This window comes from Amblyomma mixtum, chromosome 3, assembly GCF_055824585.1.
Source record: "Amblyomma mixtum isolate Tamu chromosome 3, ASM5582458v1, whole genome shotgun sequence".
Lineage (NCBI taxonomy): Eukaryota > Metazoa > Arthropoda > Arachnida > Ixodida > Ixodidae > Amblyomma > Amblyomma mixtum.
In genome coordinates, this window is record NC_143014.1 from 193,729,399 (window position 1) to 193,755,162 (window position 25,764).

Consider the following 25,764-nt stretch of genomic DNA (forward strand, 5'->3'; position numbering starts at 1 on the left):
CGGTACATGGGCCTCTAGAATTTCACCTCCACAGAAATTCAACCACCGAGGCCAGGATCGAACCCATGTCTTTCGGGTAAGCAGCCGAGCGCCATAACCACTGAGCCACTGCGGCGGCTGAATAGTGCAGTTGTGGTTTCTCATAGTTGTGAGTGGGGGATTTTGGCTTCTGCAGAGGTATGTTCATATCTACACATAGCTCTCTTGCTTTTGTGCATGGCAGCCACACATCTACTAGTTTACTATCAGAAGTAAATTCAAAACATATTATAAGTACGTTCTATACAATGGGTTCTCAGATTGGGCTCCGAGAAACCTAGGGTTCATTAAGTGCTTTTTGGGGCTCTCTGAGCACCTACACCCATGCATGCCTCAAGACTTTCCTAACTGGGAGTAGTTGGAACACTGAGGTATGCTCTATATATCGTGGCTGTGAGAGTACAGCATGAAGTCACAATACAAGGAAACCAAAGCATTACTCACTTCCTGAATGAGTCTCCACGTGAGCGACTATCAAACGGCGCTTCTTCTTTGTCTGGCCTCTTTGAGGGAAACTCCAGTCGCTGGTCATAGCTTGCCGGAGTCCTGCCAAAGTCAGCAACCTGGCCGCCATAGTACACTGGCGCCACAGACGGCCGCCAGTTATCGTAAGGGCCACCTAGACAAGCAGCAGCAACAAATTAGGTCCATGCAATAGCAAAATAAATGTACCGTGCGCTTACCTGGCGGCACGTGTGGCGGTGCCATGGGAGGAGCCAGTGGCTGCTGGGGCCGGTCTGCCTGCGGAGGGGCAGGCCGCCCAGCCCCAGGAGGCCAGCACTCTAGCGGCCGTGCTTCCCTGGCCTCGTAGGGTCGGTCCTCTGCAGTGGGATAAGGGGTGCCACCCTCCGACTCGGGAGGACGCTGGCTACCAAGAGGCTTCACCATGCTTAGCTGGCCCAAGTAAGGGCCTCCTGCCCCCATGGCCACCCAGCGAGGGTCATAGCTCACACCTCCCATACCACCTAGGCTGGAGGGTGCTCCCTGTGGTGGAGCCAAGCCACCACTAGCCTGCTGCTGCTGCTGCTGCTGCGGTTGCTGCTGCTGTGGTTGCTGTGGCTGCTGCGGTTGCTGCTGCTGCGATTGCTGCTGCTGTGGCTGCTGCTGCTGCGGCGGTTGCTGCGGTTGCTGCTGCTGCTGTGGTTGCTGCGGTTGCTGCTGCTGCTGTTGCTGCTGGCGTAGCTGCTGCTGCCGTTGCATCTCTGCCTTCTTGAGGAACCGTGGCGGCATGTTCTTGAATGGCCGCTGGTAGTTCTGCTGCAAAAGCAACGCAAGAATAAGGCATGCAAAAATGACAACTGCCTGGCTATGCTCACCTATGATGCAATACTGAAATAATCTATAGAACTAAGCATGTGCTAATATCAAACAATATAAATCACAAATTCTGCAACTCATTTTACGCTTGCAAGCAATAATATTGCCTCTTATTTATGTAAGAGTCATGTTTTCGACGTCCGCACACCTCGCGTCACCAATGCCAAAATGTGCAACACGGCCGTCGGTCATGCCACAAACCATGGCATGAACTGGCATCGCGCTAGAGCACTGCAACACACGTCACCCAACGCGCAAGGCGAGAAGCAAAAGTGTTTCCCACCCTTCCCCCAATGCTTGTCGCAAAGACATAGACTGGGCACACAGGAAAAAGCAAGTAGAGTCACCCGAGAAGACAGCAGAACAGAGTAGCCCTACTCTAACCAACCTTTGCAAGTTTTAATAAGAAACAGAGCCTGTGGTCTGGCTACCTTTGGCAAAGACAGTGTATTCAGCCATGTGGTGGGCACTCTGTGCATGTGAAGGCTCCCACAACGCACAGCGCTTGCATACTCAATGCCAACATGCCATCCTCATGTACACAGTGGCAGGTAGGCCCGTTGGAATGTGGCAGTTGTAACCAAGGTCAAGTGACGCAATAACGAAGCAACAACTATAGCGAAGAAATAATAAACATAACTTTTGATCTAAGACCAGCAGCTCAAATAAGATTGCATATTTAGAATCTAAAGAGAAAAACACATTTGAGTGCAGTTTTATCAGATTCTAGCCATAAATAACAGAGTTAGTTTTAAGACCCTCGTCCCCCTCATTTCAGTCAAAAACGAACAAAGGCAGATTCACAATGTCAAGAAAAGAGAAGCAACAAAGTTACATACCAATTCTGCACTAAGAATTTAAGATTTCTAATCAGTTTGAATTTTATTAATGCTTAATTTAATTAACGCAGGACACAGGTCTTAAAATGGTAAAAAAATGTCAAGCACTCGAATTTGAGAAAATGCATTTTCGGAATATTTGCACTTTCAAGTACCTGGCCTGAAAATATTAACGCTGAATTTGATTCGAACTACAATAAAACTGACTAACACCACGCGAGCCACAAAATGTCCCTAAACAAGCAAAATTTCTTTGAAATTCCCGTTTTAAAGCCTGGCACATTTTAAAGCTTGTTTCTTTAAGCACATTTTGCGGCACCTCGGACTGGCATTGCTCAAGCAGAACGACCAGCTTAGTCAGTTTCCCGAAAGCAGTCTCCAGATCGCTAACTGCCTGGAGCAAGGAGAGACCTTCGTCCCGCACGTATATGATCTAGTTTTGCAATCGTACTGTCGCATCTCACCGGACCTTTTAGCTAATCCATAGCCTAGTATATCCGACTATTGTTTTACGTTCGCCATCGTGGCTACCGCTTTGTGCTTTTGTCCGCAGCTCCTTTAGCGATCGTGTTCTCGCGTCCCACACACAGTCTTCATTTTTGCGCTGAGACATCTGTCTTGGCACTCACCTTAAAAAACAAGGAATGACCCGTCAAGTGCATGGGGAAAAAAAAAACGAAAGTGTCCAGAGAATGTGCGGCTGACGAATGTGTATGACAGCATGCTCCCAGGATCGCCTGAAGTGTCTGAAGCTGAGTGTTTTACCACGGCCACTTGATTTTTCATACAGGGAGATACAGCAGCATGGGGTCTAATCAGCCAATGCAGCACATCGTCGGTTCAGTCCATTATTTAGTATGGCCATTCTTGTTGAGAACAGAGTGACGCAATGATGCCACACATACTGCCATAGCTGCATTCTAGCAAACATTATGGTTGTCTAAAACTTCAAATGCATTTTTCTCAGATGTTTTCGGATACTGTCCTCTGCCTTACAAAGCCTAATAAAAAATAAAAACAAATGCATTCAGACTTGCGTTAGGAAATGTTCGAACAGCAGCAAGCCAAGGTGCACCAAGCATCATACCCTCAAGCCCTTACCATGCAATTTTTTACATGCTGCCGATTTTCAATACCAGTTGCCAATAAATTTTTCGGACAAATTTCGGATGCATCGCATTGCATGCAGCAATTTCTTCGACCTCATTCTCACGGCATGCAGTCACGTGATCACAATACAAATGCGCAAATCAGCAATTCCCCGATATACATGCATGATGAGTTTCAGCAAGATATAATGACAAAATAGCTTTCTCCAAGGCCCTATTCACCCCATAAGTCACGATTGTGATATCTTAGAGCTCACTGGATTCCAAATATGCAATTTAATTTTATGTAACGCAAGCCCTTATGCAATATATTAGGAAACTTTTTGCCAAGAGTTTCCAAAAAAATTTCGTCTAGAGGAACCTATGGCATGCATTTTAGCAAGTTCCACGCAGCAAAACTTGAAAGCTCTCAGCAAGAAGTAAGTTAATACTGTATTGTGCGTTTTTATCGTAAAGACTCAAAATTTTTCTTACCTCAACCGCTGGCTTGTTTGCGGTGAAACTGCACACAGAGCTTGAGTATTATGGTAACTTTTGTGTCGTAGCAAGTTTTACAATGGTACTTACTTAGTTGAGCCGTGCATGATGCAAAAGCGTAATCGTCTGCGTCGAGATCGGCGTACCGAAACCCAAAGCACCGAGTTTTTGCTGAAGGGTGGCAGTAGCGCCATCTGTCTTCCACAACGAAATTAAACAAGAAAAACACAGCTCAAGACTTCGCGACGTCGTCCTCTGACGCTTTAGGAGAGCCACGAAAGCAGACGATATAAGCTGAATTGGATAAAGTCATTGGACAAAAAAAAGACGTCAAACAATATTCTTTTAACGGCACAGCCTCGTTAAAATAGTTGTTTCTGGCATTTTTTCTGCTCAGTTGGCCGAAAATATTCGAAGCGCTTCAGTTGAAGCAGACTAAAAGGCCGGAACGGCGTATTCAAAGGGCCCGTGCTCCTTGCAACGCTCGCCTTGGCGCCTTGTGACGCTTTCCACCGCAGAAGAAAGATGGCGCTACTGCCGCCCTTCAGCAAAAACTCGGTGCTTTGGGTTTCGGTACGCCGATCTCGACGCAGACGATTACGCTTTTGCATTATGCACGGCTCAACTAAGTAAGTACCGTTGTAAAACTTGCTACGATACAAAAGTTACCATAACACGCAAGCTCTGTGTGCAGTTTCACCGCAAACGAGCCAGCGGTTGAGGCAAGAAAAATTTTGAAAGTCTTTACAATAAAAGCGCACAATACGGTATATTACAACAATGCACAAAGACTTGTTTTACACAAAACTAATTACATATTTGAAATCAGCATGCAAAAATACATGTTCCCTGAAGATATAAAAATTTTTCCCCCTTGAGAAAAGGAAGAAATGGACATCCCCCCAACCCCCTGTAAAAAGCAAAGTTGTAGAACTTGCGCAACCCCATAAGCAAAACCACCCACATGTATTACGGCGACTATGCTCTCTCCTGGAGTTCCAAAATGCAAGCAAAGCCTGTAGCTGACAGATCATTAGTGGCACACACCTGATAGCCACCTGATGACTGCTGTCTGAAATCTGGCCTGTCCCTGTTAGGCAGCAGTCCACCTCCACGGGCCTCTTCCCGGCTTTCACTTGAGTGACACGAGCGCTGATCTATGTCTTCTTTTTCAGCGGGCACAGGCGCACTCTCTTCAGGCACGCTGGGCTGCTGCTGGTTAGCAGCGGTGGCGGCAGCGGCCGTGGCGGCGGAAGACTGCTTGATCTGCTCGTAGCGCTTCTCCTCCTCTTCTCTGCGCTGCCGCGTGCGCTCCACAGTCACCGCCATCTCATCATTTTGCTGCTGCCGTCGCTGCCGCCAAAGCTCTTCCTCATCACCAGTAAGTTGGTCAAGGCCAGGGCGGCTGGCACCACGAGATGGTGCCACAGGGCCCACACCGCCAAATCCAGTATGATGCGAGGGCTGCTGCAAATGACACCCATAAAGTGTTAACTAACTAGCATTGAAGAGGGCACCATAATTTATGCTGGCAATACTCTTATGCGCACACAAAGATGTTAAACCAAGTGTTACTGATGTACGCTGACGAGCGATTAAGCACCTAAACTACACAACTTTGCCAAAATTTCACAACAATAGCTGTTCTCAAGTACGCTTCTCTAAATGCAGAACTGCAGTCAAGCTTCGTTAATTCGGCCTCCCTTGATTCGGAAATCTGATAATTCGGCCTCCCTGCTCCCTCCCGTCAAAAATGTACATCAGTCACTGGCAGCACATACTCGTTAATTCTGAGCGAAATCTCAAGCGCACCAGTTAATTTGGACTCTAGACATGACAGGAACGGCCCTGAAGTCAGTTTTAGAGACACGCATCGCGACTCATCACCCGGAAACAGAAACCACCCTCCATTCAGAAATTGAAAGCGTACGAGGTGGAAATTCGAAGCACTGCCAGAGTCAGGCCAAATGCCCATGCAAGTCTATGGCATTGTAAGCTCGTTTATTCAGACACCATGGGGCTCGCATCGCAATTCAGACAGGACCCCAGGGGCGCCGTGTCGAGATACGACATGCTCGACAGGCAATCGTTCAAATATTCGTCCACGGGCCTGAACTGCATATCACATTTTCTCCAGCGCCCCTCTGATGTGAGCGCAAAAGGCAGGCGTGTTAATGGTCGGCAGGTTCCTGCTGATAGGCCTAAAGAGTCCAGCAGCACAGTTTTGTTTCCAGAGCTCCACCGTGAACGCACGACAGCTGCTGCTGCCGGCTGTGCATATCAGCGAGCCAGCCAAGCCGCACAACGCTTGGTATGACGATTGCTCTGTTGCTGACCTCTTTTTCAGTTTGTTTTTCGAAGGCGTCTTGCTGCTCTGGCGCAAATCCGCGCTTCCCTTTCTTCTGTTTGCGTGGCATTTCCGCTGTTCCAGTGCAGCAAAATTCTACGCTCATCACATGCTGTTCGCCGCTTGAAACCTTCCCACTGCGACACCTCACACAAAGAAGCTCCAGCGCTACCGTTTCAGACACAATGTAGCCCGCAGAAACCCTTGTCATTGTGGAGCATTTCTAATTCCACCACTGCCATGGCGGCCAAATTTCAATGGAGGCGAAATTCTAGAGGCCCGTGTACTATGTAAGTGAAGCACTCCAGGTGGTCGTAATTTCCGGAGCCCTTCACTACGGCGCCCCTCATAGCCTGAGTCGCTTTGGAACGTTAAACCCCAATAAACCAATAAACTCCCGACAGCGTGCAAAAATTAAAACATTTTATGGAACTGCGAGAAAACGCTGTTGCCACACAGTTTTTGTCTTAAAAGAGAAAAGGAGACAATTGCCCAGGCTCCTACAACATAAATTTCGCTTCCAAGCGAACGGCTTATGGCAGTTTTGGGGGGCCATTAGATAATTCGACATCAGGATAATTAAAAGTTTTTCACTCCCTTGAAGACCAAATTAACGAGGTTTTACTGTAAATCTAGCGACTAAGTTTTGTAAATAACCATTCTAACTAAACAACCTGAACAATTTAGCAGCTGAGCCTTCCACACGTATTAAGGAGACTATGCTCTCTCCAGGAGTTCCAAAATGCAAGCAGATCATTAGTGGCACACATCTGATACCCATCCGATGACTACTGCCTCAAAGGGGTCGTGAAATGTTTCCCGAAAATTTTGAAGGACAATTGTATTTATGATTCTGACCCTTCACTATAGTATACCTTGGTTCATTTCATTGTCCGGTTTGACTGAAAAGCGAAAAAAAACTACATTTTGGTTTCCCAGCGCGCGTGCCCCCTTGACTCTACGGCAGTTGTCATCTTAAGCAGCCAATCAGAGGCTTCTGTCATCAACACAACATGGCGGCTTAGCGAAGCTTATGGAGCAATATAGGCCGAGGTCATAGCACCATATAGACTCCAATGTGGCGTCAAAATGACAGTGCGCCAGGCAATTAAAAAATGGCAGTTTTCCCGAGCTCAGCGTCGCTTGTTAGAACTGAGTCGGCTGTTAGGCTGACCCGTGCGAAGACTTGGCCGGCACGCCCCACCGGTCACTGCTTGCCAACTACCGCCCCACTACAAGCAGGGACATGCGGAACAACAAGCATCCGCTCGACTTAATCTCCCCACAGCAGGTGTCACACTTTGCCACTGCACAGCAGTGCCAGAGCACTGCTTGGCTCGCATCAGAAAAGACAAAATAGTGATGTTATCACAAAGACTGCCTGCTGTACTCAAGCGACGACAACGCAGGCCTGCCGAAGTAGCGAGCTTTCGGCAACTGTGCTGGATGCAGGCGCGCCGGGCGACGAACTGCACTGCTGTCTGGTTGCCCTGGTAGTCGCTAGGCCTACAACCCGTTTCGCATCAAAGGAGCAACTGACGGCGCTTCAGAAGTCGCCTACTGTCACTACGATAAAAGGCCTTCTCTTGGCACCGCTTTATTGTCAACAGCATCAACTCACAGTAAAAATGCGGGCAATTTCCCTGACGCTTTCGGCAGTGGAGCTAGCATACGCCTGACGTGCGAGCCAGACCGCAATGGAGGGCCAGCGGCAGCTGCGAGGTAGTTGTGGCAACAAATTTGCTCGCATCACATAGCCTAGCTGGTTTTGCATTGATGCTCCAGCCAAGAGAGCTTCAGAACCCAGCACTGTAATAAAGGTACTACATGTACTCTCGTCACCCCTTTAACTGTGAACCTGTCCCATAATAAAACAGTGTGCTCGATTTCCGAGACGCCTTCTGCAGCGGAGCTAGCAGGCGCTGGGCGAGCCACACCAGGCAGCAGCCCCAAAGCGGCCATGAGATGAAATTTTCTTGTATCGTAGTCATCACTTCTACCAGCAGCAACTCGGTACTGGCCAACGATCCTCAAAAATGATTCATTTTTGATATCCATCTATACCAGGGCTTGTTATAAACATGAACAAACAATACTAGTGCATTTTTCTAATGCCGGCGGGCCCTAAGAAATGCGCCGCTACATTCCCATGACGCTGGCCGATGCTGGCGCTCTCTTGCTCACATTCTGCCGCTTGTCAGTACGACGCAGCGAGTGCGGCCCGTCGTTGCCATCTATCCGGCTGGATGCAGGCGGTGAGCTGCTATCTGTCGTTGAGATGCCGTTTGCAACGACTTGTCATGCGCCCGGCAAGTAGCAGTCGTGTCAAGGGCCTGCGGCACAATCTCTGCTTGCGGAAGCCCCGACAGTGGGCCTTTTTGACTTACCGCGCTCGGGCAGCCCACTGGCTGCCAGAAAGTTCACCTCCGACAGGAAAGTACATCATGGTCACATGGGCTGACGGCCACCGGAACCAGCCACCGGCAATCACAGCGGCAAGCAAGTCGCGGATCACAGAGGACAGATGTTCTTCGTAGCCTCGTGTTCTGCTGCGTCTCATTGATACGCACGCATACAGCAAAATAGGCTGCTTGAGGTCGAAAACAACGATCTGAAGTTATTGAGGGCTGCCACAGACTGCAAAACAAACAGCTGATTGTGTTGGCACCCGTATACATCAGCGCCGACAACACAAGTGTGTGCCTTCTTTGGTGCACGGTGTGCTGTGTAATCTTCGAAAAATCCTCAAAAGCATGCGATTAGCAATCGCAATTTAACGTGTTTCAGTCAACACCACATAGGACGGAAAAACTGCTCGTCTACTGCTAATCAAACGACACGCTGTACTCTCGGATTATTGCGCGCTTGATTCCTACGCAGCAAGTATACGACTGATATGACTGCTAACGATCGACCCTGCATGGTGACTGACTCTGCTGTGGTCGTTGAGATTGCTATGCTCGTGAACTGCTTCCTGTAAGCTGTAATCAGAAAAGAATCGGGATACATTCCGTTCAACTGTATGCTGGCCGCTGGCTTTTGCTGCGGGCAAGGAATGCACACAATCTCGACAAAAACGCATATCAGCTTGTTGAAAGTTCATCTAGAACATGCGGGTGTACTGTACAGATTAGCTGCGTATCGTATCTGTAATGCTACAGCTTTACCGCAGAGAACTGGCAGTGGAATGAAAGGTGCTACAATCAAGCCCTGCATGTCGGCGCCCCACGTACCACGCTTGCTTGCGTGAAGATCAGTGCCGGGAGATTCTTTTTTATCTATGCTCATTAAAGAGCTTATGAGCCAAAGGCGAGGAGGTGCATGCCTAAGGTACTTCTCAGATATTTTAAGGACATGTGGCAGAACGCCCGAGCATCAAGCTGTACAACACAACTGAGGACAGAATCAGCACTCGTTTTGATCAGCTGCCGCAAGTGACAACTGTGTGGCCACATATATGCCCGCAGAGATACCTAGGGGAGGCCCTGCGCTTGCTGACTGACTGTGGAAATGTTCACCGCTGAGGCGGCTGAGGACTGGACAGGAATGTCTTTGGGGAAAGCGCACCTTCCAGGGGCGCGGCGCGGCGCTCGATATATCCAATGTTCGGCGAAAATGGAATTCGATATACAACGCAACTGTCCTATACTTTTACAGAGTATTTTCAAGGGGGTAATCTGTGTGTTCGATATAGCCAATAATTCGAAATATGCGGGTTCGACATATCCGGGTTCGACTGTACACCATGGCCTAGTCGAAACAAGTGCCTGCATCGCGCAAAACATCGCATGATGAACCGCAGTCCTTTTAGGCCATTAAGGCCGATTCACACGACGGACCGTTCGCCCGCGGCCCGCGCACTACGTGTGCATACGTCAGCACTTTGAGGGGCGCGCTGTCGGCCGCCATCCATCCATGCATCCAGCGCGCCTCTCAAAGTGCTGACGTATGCACACGTAGTGCGCGGGCCGCGGGCAAACGGTCCGTCGTGTGAATCGGCCTTTACAAACAGCCACGCGAGCTACCATAGCACCTCTCCGTTGTCTGCTAGTTGCCCGAGCACTGCCATCACAAAATCGTCCTGCACCGCCCAGCCAGAGAAAAACGAATGTGTTTTGGGCAGCCACCAGAAGTGCACGGAGCAGCCAGAGAAAACTGAGCGCCTGGCACCGCGCTCTGGAGACCCGCAGAGAGAGCCCGCGGGCAGCCAGAGATGGATAATCGAAGAGGCCCAGTGAGCCTCCTGAACCCGGTCGTGGACTCCACCCCTCATCTCCGTCGCAAGGGGTGGATTGACTCGCAGCCCCCTCCGTAAATTATACCTAATCCTCTTTCACGCTAGGGGACAGAATTTTCTGCAGGGGAGAATAGAAGTGCAAAGCCATTTTACTACTCGTGTAGCCGCAATTCGCAGGGCGCATCACTGAGTTGTCTCATTCGTATAGAGTTCATGTAAACAGAGTTGTCGAGTTGGGCTGACCTTGCTCAGTTCGATCCAGACTCAACCCGCCGCTGTCGGGTTCATGTAAACGAGGCTAGAGCCACGGATACTGCAGTTAAGGAGGATGAAGAGCAGAACCGGAACAGATCACATGAGCATGACCTATCTATGACTACGTGTTGTACAATTGGGTGTGCATATCATTGACACTATTTTTACTTTCTAATGCAAGTGTAAATCCATTATTTTAGGGCAAATGGGTTGAAGATATATCGTTGACGAAATCGACTAATGCCTATGCCGGCCCACGACGTCGCATGGTCATTTTGCGAGTGCAAAAAGCCCAACGGTTTAAAATGGCCTTTATTAAATGCAGACTCAATTATAAATTTGTGAAGTGAGACTGAACAAATCTGCTTCGATTATTGCATACACTGTGCCTTCAGCTTCCCTTAGCAAACAATCTGACATCTCAACCTGTCCTCGATGTTGAGATATCGACATTCTAAGACAGCCAGGTGTCCAAAATTTTCATGCCATTAAATTTTCTTCTCCTGCACAAATTCAGCCCACACGATGATCTGACTTTAATATTATGGTCAAAATGTTGATTTCTTTAAGGAAAAAATTGGTACAGTTGGAAAATAAGAGTTGTAGATTCCACAAATGGCATTTTTTGGAAGTAGATTTTTGCTCATTTTTTGGTCTCAAAGACCAGTGTCACCCTTAAGAGGCAGCAGTTTAGAAACTCCCACAACAGACAAGCGCATAAAAATCACCCACGCAGTGCGGGCACACCTCCTCATCTCGGCACCGTTGCCTCATACAATGTGCTGCCCACGTTTGCCCTTTTCCCTTTCCTACTCCTCACTGAACTTATACTGTCTCCTTTCTCAGCGACCCGCACTGCCTTCTAAGCTCAATGCCAGCTTTACCTTTTGTTTTTTCCCCTGCAAGCAGCACCCGCTTGTCCTCACAACCCCCAAGGTCTTCGAAAAGTTGGCTTCTCCTTGCAGCTCATAAGCTTGGTGGTTTAGCCATTTTCAAGAGTTTTATTGTCTTCAGTATCTGCCACAAAGTTGTCACACCATGGCAAGTATGTCACCATGGCCAGGTGCTCTGTACCAAGATTGGGTCTTTATTAAAGCTGTCTTTACTACAAACAAAAAATGTACAGCAGTCTATAAAAGGAAAAATGGAACTGCAGATTCACTTCACTATACAGTTTTTTACATCATCAGATTAGAACAGTGGGATTCTACTCTGCTAGCATACCATATTTACTCTCATAATTTGTGCCCGCACGCAATTTGCACACACATCTATTTATTATGTGCAGCTGCGAGATGCGGTTGGTGCAACAATGTCAGTAATTCGTTTGTAAATTGGTTCCGGGAGCAAGTTTCGGGGTTGGCTTATAGACCAGAATCCAGAACCCTTCTCTGACAACCATTTCTGCCAACTGGTGCGCCGCAGTGCGGGCGCTTCTTTGGGGACTGCGGGGCTACGGTTTACCTCCCTTCGGCGCTAAAAAAAACATCGCCGAGCATATTTTCATAGTGCGGTTGTGTTGCAGTAAGTCTTTTAAGTTATCAAAGGGATAAAATTGATGCATTAATCATGACATTAAGTTTGACATTCGCTTTAATAGTGCTGGTGCTTAGCACGCACTCGTGCTACCGCTACAATCTTGGCGCTCATGCTACCGCTACAATCTTGGCGCTCCATCGCAGAGAAAACTTTTTTGGTCAATATCAAGCACTAGAGGTACTTAATTCCAATACATTCTTAATCTTTACTGCCGGTCGTAAAGAACCCCCCACAAATAGGACTTGGTTGTCGCCTGTGAGGTGGTGCACCAGTTACATGTGTGTCTCAACATATCTCAGTGGACACCAGTCATCCGTTTGTAGAGGAAGGGAGGAAGTGGGAGTGAAAGAAGAAAGGCCATAATGAAGAATATGAAAATTGTATTTGAGGAAAGGAAATTACGCAGTAACTAGTAACTGTCTCACACATCTCAGTGGACGCCCGTCAAAAGCTCGACACCTCTGCTGACAGCCTTCTGTCGACAACGATGAGGCATAAAGGGGACAGGGTAAGCAAAAAAATCTGAAAAATATCAATTTTCAGTTTTTTGCTAAATATGAAATTACATTCTTTTCTTCATCGTTTGATGTATCACACTTCATTCTGTGCAATTTATATCAACCTGAAAAAGCTATCTGAAAGCAAAGTGGTCAGTGACACACCCACATTACGAGCGATGTGTTTTCTCCGTTTTTACTAAAAACTAAAAAACTCAAACTGTTACTGAATTTAGCTGCAAGAAAAAGTTCTCTGGCAACCATCCAAGCTCTCTGGCGACCATCCAGAACCCAAACGAGTCCTTCAACAATGTCGTATGGGAGAGTGCTCAAAAAAATGTCTTTGCGGGCCTACAGACATTGAAGATTGCTACATCAGATGTTGTTCTGACCTTCAATGATGGCGCCATCGCAAGAACTAAAGTTCTTGAGGCATGCGGACGAAGTCCGGGCAGCAACACTGTCCGTTGGCTGAAGCAAGTCGATCGGCGTCGAATTTAATTTGCTGATCGAGCTACGCAGCAAGTGACAAAACAGGTGCCAAGCTGACCTAGATGATGACTATGCAGCTGGTGCCTACTGAATAAACTGGTCAAAATGAGTTGGCTAAGTCGAAATCTAGGGATGAAGGTTTTGTTTACTTTAAACTCCATTTTCTCAAAAGATTTTTTGTTACGTCAGTACCATTATTTTCGAAATGAAAATAGATATCAAGCTGATTTTTTCTGTGTATACAGTACATATATGTGGCAATTTACTGTACCAAAACTATCAGCGTGCAAATAACATTGCTTGCTTTAAAAAAGAAATTTTACAAAATTTGGTCAAAATGAAGGTATAGAAAGTAAAAAAATCACTAATAATTTCATTTCTTGTATATTAAAATAATTTTGGTACAGCGGCTAGAAGATGAAATTCTGAACAAAATGAAGTAAATATCTTGCTGCTATCTTTATTAGTTGCTGAGAAAAGTGCACCACAATATGCCCCAAAATACAAGGGAAAGATGGGGCTTACCCTGTCCCCTTAAAGGCTTTTGCCTTAATAGCTACACGGCTGGGAGTTTGCTCTTGGAACACAGCAAGCGAGCAACGGGCAGGAAATTCGACATGGACGAGAAGTGCGTCCGACGATGGTGCAACCAAAGAGGTGCATTGAGAAACACCAGGTGCAAAAAGCGCGCTTTCCGAGGCAAGCCATGCAAGTTGGCATCCATACACCTGCATGCCAAATTTCAGCAAGATATAATGAAAATAAAAACGTTTCCAAGACCCTTATCCCCCTTAGCCAATGGCAGCACTGGAATGTCCAAATAAACGATCTTCCAACACCACAGACATACATGAGCGTTAGGCAGGAATGTGGAAGCAGTCCGAATTTCCGAATTAAAAGGGGTAAAGCTACGTTCCAGTGTACATCGTCAGCCGCAAGAGAAAACCATACTAATGCAAATAGAGATCTGGGCTGGCCACCGCTCGATATATAGATAGGAATTTGCCTTCTCCACTTAGCCATTTTACAATGACAAACCACCTCACAAACGAGACCCCCCTTTTACACATGTGGCTAAACGTATCCTGCCAGGAATGGGCAAATGGCATGGGGCGCATACTGCCCAAGGCTTGAACAATACTATGTTAGACTCCGCATGCAGGTTGGTGCCATGTATATGTCAACGCCCAATATGGAATTGTATTTTTATAAAAAGAAAAAAAGTACGTACACATAGCAATAGATGGTATATTGCACGTTATGACCTTTAAATTCCTAAGGGAAGGACGCCGTGTGGCCGTTACTGCCACTATTTCTTTCCTTTATATCATCGTAACCTCCTTGACTGCTATTTAGCTGGTGCTGACTCATTTCCACTTGCTTATGGTTTTTTACTGTTTTAATGTCCCAAAGCGACTCAGGCATTTGGGTGCCTCTGGAAGGGAGGGTTGCTATCACGGAGATTGAGGCACGCTGGTTCCGGCACCCTAATCTTGCACTCTCGCCCAAAAACTGTCATGCTCGCCTCTGGCATACATCAGGCATGACTTCCCTTCAACTTGAAGGGCCATCTTCCTTACAGTGGAGTGGGTGGCGCTCCCTTGCCACACACACACACACACCTTTCGCAGCTGCACAAGGCAACACAGCCGTGCCGAGAAGCCTGCCTGAATGCTGGCGGTCTTGCTCAGCATGGAGCAAAAAATATGCAAGCAAACTTTTTTATAAACACAATTAATAAATTAGGGGAGCATAAATTACACGAGTAAATATGGTATATGGTCTGTTTCTTCTCTAGTGGGCTCGAGCACCCACCGTATTTACCCAATTCCAACGCGCACCTTTTTTTGGGGAAAATACGTCTCAAAATCGCATGTGCGTTGGATTCGAGTACAAACCGAAACTGCCCCATAGCTGCCCATCGTCATCGCCATTATACGATGTGGAGCTAACTGCTGGCAACCATGGAAGCACGTTTTCTCGTCGTTTCCTGCGTAGCAGGAGGCGTTTTCAACCGGTGTGGTGCTTGTCTTTTCTGTCAGCGAGCATGGCCCCAAAAAAATTCACGGGACGAACCGCCTCGCCTCGGTTTTGCTGCGTTTACAATGTGAGTAGCAAGCTATAGCGTCGTCCGTAGCACGACGGTGGTGTTCTCCGGCGGGCTATCCGTGCGATATCGTTTTTGAGAATGGATGCAGCGGCCACAAAGAGACGTGTCCGCCACGAGAATAGCTTGAAGCGCAAAGTTATTCTGCACGCAGAACAGAGTGGCAATAGGCATGCTGACCGTCATTTTGGTGTGCCACAGACTTGTGTTCGCGACTGGCGAAGACTGAAAAAGTCAATCTTTGAGTGCAAAATGTCAAGCAAAGGCAGCCATGTCCGCAAGCGGGGAGGTTTCCCCGACCTTGAAGATGAGCTGGCTGACTTGACGCGGCAGCTTTGAGTGGACCACATGCCCGTCACCACCGAGGTGCTTTCAAGAAATGTGGAATTCCTAATGCCATAGACGGCACTCAAGACGAGATGTTGTGGTCGGAGAGTGAGAAGGAGCTGTCCGAGAGTGACAGTGAATGAAGTTCGGGTGAATAAAAAGCCTGTTCTCACCTCAAAATATATAAAAACTGTTGCAAATTATTTTCATTCGTGGAAATCGCATGCACGTTAGAAGTGGGGCTTGTAGTTTTTTCTTTTTCGTTACCGATATCGGGCGCGCGTTAGAATCGGGACTTTAATTATTATTTTTTTTTTTTGGTGCCGTAAATTGGGTGCGCGTTGGAATTGGGTAAATACGGTATCTGATTTTCAAAGATGGTCCCATCTGATAAAAATGGGAGGTATGTTCTCACCTGGGGAATTGGAGGACCCACTCGTCCAGTGGGGAAGCCAGCACCTGCCATGGCAGGAGGCGCTGTGGCGGCAGGAGCAGTGCTCCTGGCCAAATACTCCAAGGGTGGGGCACCAGCTGCACGGGGAGCTGCAGCTGTGGGGGGTGGCCCCTGCTGGGCCTGAGGCCACTGGCGCACGGGGGCTGCCTGCACCGGTGGGGCCTGCTGGGCCTGCTGCGACAGCGGTGCAGGCTGAGGCTGCAGCTCAGCACTCCCCGGGGCACCCCATGCCTTGCGCCCACGCTCATCCTGCACCGCAGGGAGAGCTCACTTCCCTGCTCACCGGTACCACTGAAAGCCTCGGCTTACCCTGTCCAAGTAAGCTGGGGCTTGAGGAGGCTCCCGTGAAGATCGCTGCTGGGCTGGCTGCTGGCCAGATGGAGCATCCCAGCCAGGCTCCCGGTTGCGGCCGCTGGGAAGCTTGGGTCCTGCTGGTCCCGGAGGCCGGCATTCTCCCTTCTCGGACCCTTTGGTGGGCCCAGGCTTGCCACTCTCGGATGCAGGCAAAATGTCAGCCGCTTTAGAACCTGGCCCCCGGTTGCTGCTCCCAGAGTCCTCGTCATCACTGAACACCAACTTGGCACTGCAGTAAAAATTTTGAAAAATGCACACTGAGACCCACGGCAGAAACCAAGGCATTTGATTTTTTTATACAGAAGACGTCCATTATGACGAACTCGGCTAAGATGAATAATCACGCAAGACCATTTGGTCACTTTCTCATAGGACTGTGTGGGGAAGTAGGGATCGAAGGTGAAATTTGAAAAGGCCCAAAGCACATTCTAGAGCTAATAAAATGTCTGTAAAATCATTTTGTCTATCATAAATAACAAAGTTGGAAAGAAATTATGTGGCAGTAGTTAGCCCACAATTGGCCTAATTGCTAATATATTATGTTTAAAGGAAAAAAGAAAGCTTTAGGATATGCAGTGGACCTTTGGAAATGCCTGCATATTCTTAAAAAACCTTTTTAACTAATAAATTACTATAAAGGCCCGTATAAGAAATGACCTAATTAGGATATTTTATTTTGCCCTATATTTCCTTCTACTTGAGATACTTGAAATCTAAATGCATAGTCGAAATCAGCATTCAATGATATGGTTTATTATGGTTTATGGGGATTTTAACGTCCCGAAGCAACTCAGGCTATGAGGGACGCCGTAGTGGAGGGCTCCGGAAATTTCGACCACCTGGGGTTCTTTAACGTGCACTGACATCGCACAGCACACGGGCCTCAAGAATTTCGCCTACATCGAAATTCAGCTGCCGCGAGCATTCAATGATATACCTAGGGATGAGGTTCAGAAAGATATGATAACAAATAAAAAGTTTTTACCCTCATCCCCCTAAGGGAATGTCAGACCTATTTTCCACATTTTTTTAGCCAAACCCTAATAAAACTATGCCACCTTGCTTAGTTTTTATACTGATTTCAACTCAAATAAGTTTCTAAGCCAACGAATTTTGATTAGTCATTCATTAGAACCTCCGTGCAAAAAAAAACTCAATAAAAAAAAATTTTTAAACCATGGCTACATAGTATTGTGAGCAAAGATTAATCAAATCTGTTTTTCCATTTCACCCACATCAGTAACTTTACAGCACTTGGAATGTCAACACTCAAGGTAGGTGTGAACATAATGCATCGATAAACTTTGCAAAATTATGAATTTTTGAAGCATGACTGAATAATTGTGTTTCAATTATTGCGCACACTGTGTGTTCAGTTTTCCTCAGCAAATAATATGACGTCTCTATCTGTCCTATATGTTGAGCTATCGACAAACTAAGACAGCCAGATGTCCAAAATTTTCATGCCACTAAATTGTCTGCTCCTGTATAAATTCAGCCCACACAATGATCCAAGTTTAATACCGCATAAACGCGTGTAAGGGCCGCACTTTTTTTTCCAGATTCGAGGGCCAATTTTCGGGGTGCGGCCCCCACACGCGATGTGCAGAAGAACATTTTTTTAAGTAAAAATACACCAATCGGGGAATGAGCGGCATTTATTCTATGTTCAATCGTCACTCGCGGAGTATTTAGACTCTCAGCTGGTGCACGCTCATCCCAAAATAAGCCACGCACCATGTCCGTTGTCAACGCGCAGGAGTTGTTCCTCACTTCCATCACATAGCAAAGCAGCTCTTCTTCCAGTTCGGGCAACTCTTCGGAAGAGCACTTTTCACAGCTTGTGTTTCTCAATGCATCCTTTTGGTTGCGCCATCGTCGGACGCACTTCTCGGCCTCGTCAAATTTCCTGCCTGCTGCATACTTGCCGTGGCCGAGAGCAAACTCCCACCTGTGTAGCTGTCAAGGTGCTTGCCCATCGCGCTAAAACTGCTACGCTCGGCGGCAGCACGCGAAAGCCACAACCACCACAACTACGGTGAACACGCTAACACACCACAAAAGCAACAAAAGGCTTTAGCTGGCAATACTGATGCTGATGTGGATAGCGGGAGACCGCGGCGCAGAAAAAAGTTGACAATGATGACTGCGACCTCGGTCGCCATCTATGGACAGCACTTGGAAGCTCTTGTGCCCTCCGAGATTAAAAGCCGCACGAGTGCGCGCGGAAAATCTCAGAGGCCATGGCGCGTGCATGGCCTCCGCCGCGATCAAAAGCACCATTGCTCGCAGCCGGAGCTGATCGAGGCCACAGCGCGTGCATTTAGAAGGCTATTCCTACCTGGGTCGTGGAAAGTTTGGGTGCGGCCCTTACAGACTTTTTTTTTTTTAACACTTCCTTTGGGAAAACGGGGTGCGGCCCATACACGGGTGCGGCCCTTATACGCTTCTATATGGTATTATGGTCAAAATACAGATTTCCTGAAGGAAAAAACTGGTAGAGTTTGAGAATAATAGCTGTAGATTCCACAAACATTTTTAGGAAATAGATTTTTTGGTCTCAAAAACCAGTGTCCCCCATTCAAGTGAGTAACTTTCATTAGCACTTTTCTTGCTACCGAATGCAGTACTGTTGAATGTGCACAACATAAATGAACCCACAATCCACATACAACTAGAATACAGAATGAAATATACGATTCAGACTACTCACTTGTAGTCAATATCTCCCTTGGCAGCTGCCCAGCCATCTTGGGAGTCATTCTGAAGAATTTCATCGAACCCTTTTAGGTCCTTTTCACTGATGATAGCCGGCCTCTGGTAGCCGTCCTCATCAGGTGCATTTCTCATGCCTCGAACCCTGAAATTTGGAGGTCAAAGTTGCGATTACAAGCGCAACTAGGAACCACAGTCACTTGCAACTATCCAGCTGACAACCGTACCTATTCTCAGGGTAGGCGTATGGTGGGCGGGCACCTCCAGGCACACCAGAGTAGCTCGGGGCATAGTTTCCAGGAAATCCACGTCCATAGACCTGCTATATTATGCAAAACACAAAACAGATTCACAAAATAATCCTTGACATGTTTTGCAAAGGCTACAATAGCTCAGAAAGACAAGTCCCCACACTTCCTACCAAGGTTGCAGCAAGCATGCGACCAGGTGAGACTAACCTGTACAAAAGGTGGCACTGCCTGCTGCCTATAGGAGGGCTGTGCTGGCGCTGAAGGTGGTCCACCACCGGGCGGCACACCTGAGGGGAGTGCTCCCCTTGGCGGAGGTGCGAACGAGGCTTGTCCGTTCACGCCACTGCCACTGCTCGGAGGCAGGCCGCCGGGTGGGCCGCAACCCTGCCCACCACCCCCGCCAGGGCCACCACTGCCACCCGGAGCCTGCTGCGGTGGCTGCTGCTGCTGCTGTTGCAGAGTGCCCCGGCTCCAGGTGCCTTCCACTGCACATATCATCCACTGGCTGAAGCCTGTTCTGCATCATTGGCACCTGGAGCACTTGGCAGCAATGGAAGGTCACTTTAGAAGCACTTTGAACCATGTAGCTTCTAGCTTCCGGGAGAAATACCATAGAAACTTGCGTATAATAACGAGGTGCAATTTGAGGGTGACAAATGAAAAAAAAGCTTTCATCCGCGTATAATGCAAGTGAGAAAAGCTCAACGAAAACATCTACTTGCAATGCATTTCACGCCCGACTGCCGGACTCAAGGCAGACTGCCAGACTCGGACTGCAGCAGCGTAGAGCAAATTTTCCATTTGGCACAAATGATGCAGCAGATCCACCACTGTTACTTAGAAGTGCCCTAACTGTCAACAGTGCTTGTGAAGAAACTTCAGAATTTTCAAATCTACTCAAACATTTTTTTTACTGCACCCAGACTAAGCACACAGTTATCATGACTCTACATAGCAACACTTATTAATAACACATGTTGCAGTGCTGCTGCACTTACTCTGTGGTCTCAGGCTGGGGCCAGGCCCATACTGAGAGTCTGTTGCCGACCTCTGGGTCCCGTCGATGGGTACATCGCCACCAGCTAGCTTGGGGAATTCCTGAGGAAAAAATGGCGACTGATGGCCCAAGAAGTTGCGTTCTGGACCACCACCCTCTTGGCTGGATGTCACGCTGCTCCAGGTCTTGACGCCAGCGTTGCTGCCAACGCCTACCCCTACTGTTCCCCCGCTGCTCGGTCCCCCCGGAGCAGTGGCACTTGTGGCCACTGGCGGCGGCGGTGGCGGCGGTGGCTGCGGCTGCGGCTGTGGCTGCGGCGGCTGCTGCGGCTGCTGCTGTGGCGGCGGCGGCGGCTGCTGCTGCTGCTGCGGTTGCTGAAGACACCACCACATATTCAGCCTCAACATTAAAGCAGTCAAAACAACACTTGAAAAAAAGACATGCAGAAAGCAAAATATTATTCTACTAAAGTTACCATTTTCTCAATATTAGTTACCATCGCACACACTGATATTTGAGGGCTTTGAAAATAATTCACCAAGCCTGGACCCACTAACAAGAAGCAAATTAGTCTAGTTCCCAGTCTAATCTCACTTGTAATGCAAACTCTCAGTTGGTTTTGTGGAAAGGAAAAGCATAGTAACTGTCGAACTTTTTTTGAGGACCCCTCAATCACACCGTGAGTGAAAAAGGCACAACTTCCTTTGATTGCCGGTGAAAGAAATAAAAGTACAAAAGCATAAAATAAAATAGCACTGACAAATGCTGAAATAAGCCAGTATGAGGTTCTAATTCCTTATAAAGTTCTAATGTACAAATAAAAAAATGTTCAGAAGGATGTCCAGTGGTGATCCAGCCATTTCAAGTTGTGGAGAAATTTTTGGGGCAGAAAAATATCTATCTTGGAGCACTTTTGTATCAGAATGATAATCCTGGAGCAACCCGGGAGCAGCACCAATGGAATAAAGGAGTCACAAAAAAGTGTTCCCAACGAGATAAGGTTCAGCCATGTGTAGCTAGGAAAAAAAAACAGAGGAAGGTGTTCACAAAAAACAGTGACAAAACATTTTAATAATGCTGACACTGTCTTGCATGCAAGTTCAGCCAAGCCACAAAACAAAATCTAAGTTTCGAACCTAGCCACACTCAGTGCTCACAGGCTTAACTGCTAAAGCACACTCCACCCACATCAGCTTTCCTCGACAGCTTACTCTGGATTGATACAACAAGCAAGCAAAGGCAACATACACCGTTTTCACGGCTGGGAGCAAAATAGCCTCGAACTATGCGTGCAGTGCCATTCCTCCCCGGTATGAGTGCACAGCGGGGACGCCAAGTGGGCAGATCGACCGACTGACGCACTGTCAGCTACAGGCCACCGACACAAGACGTCTGCTGAGTGTCGCCGTTAGCGTGGCAAAGACAAATACAATACCGGCACCGCATATCAGCCAAAGCAAGCCGCTTGGTTTCAAGATTCGGTGTCATCCCTTGATCACTTGGTTTTTCTCAGTATATCACAGTACCGACCAAGTTAGCTGGCAAGTGATTTTGAAAGGCGTCGCTATGCAATGGCCCATCATGTGTGAGAGCAGATGACGCAGTGATCCATGCATCACAGCTTTTCGAGCCCACGTGACCAGGGTTCCCCGATATTAACATCGTAGCACACCCTCGCACTAAGAAACTGAAACCAAAAATCACTCGACATAAATAATGCAATAAATTATTTACCGCGAATATATGAATTGCACAGCGTGTATCACGAGTCCTGGTGCAATACATACCGTTTGAAACAAAGAACATGCCAACCAAAAGACCTGTGGCCCAAATGTGATGTTCCGTGTGAGTGGTGCCGAACCACAGGAGTGACATAAGCATAACAGCACCAATACTTCGTACCTCAGTTGTGCTTCGGCGGGACCACTTGTGTCATCGCGAAGATTGCACCTTGCGCAACTCGCCCGTCGCACGTGCAAGCAAAGCTATACTCCGTTTCATACATAGCAGTCAACGCAGCCAAGGCTGCGGCGCCTGTTCGCGCTCCTCATCCGCATCGTAATGTAGTGCGTCAAAAGTAAAAATCGTAATGAACGCAAAATTAACGTAAACGTTGGTTGATATTGCAGTATAATGATAACGGTGTTTTATTTTGCAAAAAGATTGCTTTTTCTTTTATGTTCTACAAATGAGAGTGCCTTAGTTTTTTAGGTTTTTTTCCGGTCCCTCCTGTATCAGGTTTTCGCAGCTAGGCCGGCCGCGCAGGCCGGCCGGTCATGTCGTCTGCTTGAGTGGTTCACCTGAAGCATTTCCTTCCTCCGAGACCTGGTGCGCTGTTCTCTTTTGTGTAAAAATCACCGACCGTACAACAGTTGTAAGCCACTTACATGATACGCGTAGCAAATGTTATATATACCATTCCATAACCTACAGCACCAGTTTCTACACTCTTGTGAGTTGTGGCAGCAGTGAAAAACAACGATAGTAGATTACGATCGAGCAAATGGACAACTTTAGTTACAAAGATGGTATTTACAAAGATTAAAAACATGAGAGCGGATGTCAGCAATTAAACGCCAGCCACAACGTTCACTCACGCTGCGCCTACATCTCATTGGTATGTAAGAAGCCTGAATTTTTACTCGTTTATATTGTTACCGCGAGAGGACGATGACGATCTACGGTGTGGAGAACGAACAGCGAGCTTCGTCAACCTCTTTGTGCGCCCTATTCAGGAACCACGGAACCTCGTCGTCGGCTTCTCACAATAACAATGTCAACAGCAGCGGCACGTGCGCTAATATACGACACCACTTGTTGCGTTCGATGACCTGCGCAGCGGAATCTCTGCTCACGGCCCAAATACACAGCTTTCAACAATCCCCATCTCACCGCACTAGCTCACACCCATAACACACCGAATCCGACATCTAATTCAAAGCATTACTACGAACGGAAGCACTTCAAAGAATTTTCCTTGTGACAACAGCTCAAAAGTGGAGACTTCCCGAATCAGACACCGCTCACTTCAAAGCCGCTGATTACGCCGATCAATGCCGGGCTGCCGCTAGCCGAGGCTGCTCGGAATAATCGACGCCGCACTGAATTCTATCACCACACAATTAATGATTCACTGTGTGCCGCATGCAAAAGAGTCCCTGAACGCCCGAGAACAGCACTTCGCAATCACGTCCGTCGCCAATACACTACAGTGCTTTTTCCCTTCGAAACAAGTAAGCAGCGCAAGTAAATAGCGCAGTGTTTTTCAAAGTAGGCATTAGAGTTTGACAGTTTCGACTTTCTACCTAATGATAATTATAACAAAAATAAAAAAGAAATGAGAAAAAAAACAGCCAAGCCGGGAGTCGAACCTAGGCCCTTTGTAAAATGAACACACAGGCGCGCGCTTCATACCACTTAGCCACGACGCGAGGCGGACGGATACATTTTTCTTGTTTTTTGCAGCGGACTGCTTTCGTACCTTTGGCAGCGTTGACAGCTATGTATGAAACGGAGTATAGCCACGATTGGACACGAGTGGATGCGGTGGCGCACACGCACTACTACCTCGCCAGTCTCGTCGGTCTGGCCGCAAGCTAGCACGGGCCAGGCAGAGCAGCTGCTCCGGCGGCACCCTGTTGCGCCACCAAATATGAGCTTGCGCTATTTACTAGCATATTTTGTACTCCCTGCTGCACCAGACCACCAGCATGTACACAGGTGCGAGCAAACCAGGCCTGGAAAGATTGGCGCGGTGACCTAATAAACACTGCGCAAGACCGTGCTTGCACTGTGATGTCACAAGGTGGAGGCGGGAGCGTACGGTTCAGATTCGCGGATAAAGTGAAAGCGCGCATGCACATACACCCGGATTTACGCAACATCACCCCGTGGCCCGGGCACTAATGAATGTACTGTGAACGCAGCCTTCCCAGCAGCAGCACACAGAGGAAAAAAAATTAGCTGTGGTTCAACTACTCTTGAACCTGGTTAGAGAGTGCAAGCTATCACGACTTGGCGGCTGTAATGTTGAGTGCCTCGAACTTAGCTGAATCGAACATCACAGGCTCTGAACACAGCAGCTAAGCGCTTCTTGCGCTCTGCAGTTGGCGTATCCACTTGGCTAGCTGTTCTTCACGCGTCTCGGCAGCTCACTCGGCTTTCCTCAGCTCGTTCTCCCTCTGCTTGCCCGCCCAGTACCGTGCGACGACTTCGAGAACTGCCGAGTTGATCTTCTGCTGCCTATACCGCCGTTCAGCGCGGCTGAAGACTACTCTTCATCCATACCGAGTGTCTGACAACGGAGCGCATTGTCTCCCGTATACATCAGCGCCGCGCGCATGCGCACCGCGCACCTGTGGCGTGACTGAGGAGCCGGCGGCGCGCCTGTGACGTCACGCGCGGCGACGGCGAAGCTGCGACGTCACGCGCAGCGAACCTGTGCCATGTGACGTCACGCGCGGCGGCGGCGAAGATGCGACGTCACGCGCGGCGAACCTGTGTGATGTGACGTCACGCGCGCCTGTGACGTCACGCGCGGCGAACCTGTGTGATGTGACGTCACGCGCGCCTGTGACGTCACGCGCGGCGAACCTGTGCCATGTGACGTCACGCGCGGCGAACCTGTGCCATGTGACGTCACGCGCGGCGAACCTGTGCCATGTGACGTCACGCGCGGCGAACCTGTGCCATGTGACGTCACGCGCGGCGAACCTGTGCCATGTGACGTCACGCGCGGCGAACCTGTGCCATGTGACGTCACGCGCGGCGAACCTGTGCCATGTGACGTCACGCGCGGCGAACCTGTGCCATGTGACGTCACGCGCGGCGAACCTGTGCCATGTGACGTCACGCGCGGCGAACCTGTGCCGCCGCGGTGGCTCAGTGGCTATGGTGCTCGGCTGCTGGCCCTGAAGACGCGGGTTCGATCCCGGCCGCGGCGGCTGAATTTCTTTGGAGGAGAAATTCGAGGCCCGTGTACTGTGCGATGTCAGTGCACGTTAAAGAACCCCGGGTGGTCGAAATTTCCGGAGCCCTCCACTACGGCGTCTCTCATAGCCTCAGTCGCTTTGGGACGTTAAACCCCATAAACAACGAACCTGTGCCATGTGACGTCACGCGCGGCGAACCTGTGCCATGTGACGTCACGCGCGGCGAACCTGTGCCATGTGACGTCACGCGCGGCGAACCTGTGCCATGTGACTTCACGCGCGGCGAACCTGTGCCATGTGACTTCACGCGCGGCGGCGGCGACGTCACGCGCGGCGCACCTGAGGCGAAACCGGTTGCCATGGCGACGGCGCGCTTGCCACACACATTCAAGCACCGGCGAAATCGCCGAGGGTACGCCAGTGTAGCTTTCGCTACAAAAACTGGCAGCACGCTTCGCCGCGGAGTTGTCTGCCTCCGCC

The 25,764-nt window shown here is 48.6% G+C and overlaps 1 protein-coding gene across 8 annotated transcripts in view; it reads right to left on the reverse strand.

Moving 5' to 3' along the window:
* LOC149353154 (uncharacterized) overlaps nucleotides 1–25,764 on the reverse strand; it is a 99,471-nt gene that overhangs the window by 42,000 nt on the left and 31,707 nt on the right. For 4 of the 8 annotated variants that reach the window (XM_089582342.1, XM_089582344.1, XM_089582338.1 and 1 more), the window contains exons 5-13: nucleotides 20,355–20,727; nucleotides 19,564–19,841; nucleotides 19,333–19,427; nucleotides 19,104–19,250; nucleotides 16,346–16,619; nucleotides 15,998–16,285; nucleotides 4,829–5,248; nucleotides 723–1,296; nucleotides 484–658 (exon numbers count right to left, since the gene is read on the reverse strand). In XM_089582342.1, the coding sequence (XP_089438468.1) occupies nucleotides 484–658; nucleotides 723–1,296; nucleotides 4,829–5,248; nucleotides 15,998–16,285; nucleotides 16,346–16,619; nucleotides 19,104–19,250; nucleotides 19,333–19,427; nucleotides 19,564–19,841; nucleotides 20,355–20,727 (2,624 nt within the window). The remainder of the gene's footprint in view (nucleotides 1–483; nucleotides 659–722; nucleotides 1,297–4,828; nucleotides 5,249–15,997; nucleotides 16,286–16,345; nucleotides 16,620–19,103; nucleotides 19,251–19,332; nucleotides 19,428–19,563; nucleotides 19,842–20,354; nucleotides 20,728–25,764) is intronic. The other 4 variants (XM_089582341.1, XM_089582339.1, XM_089582340.1 and 1 more) reach the window with 4 other exon arrangements.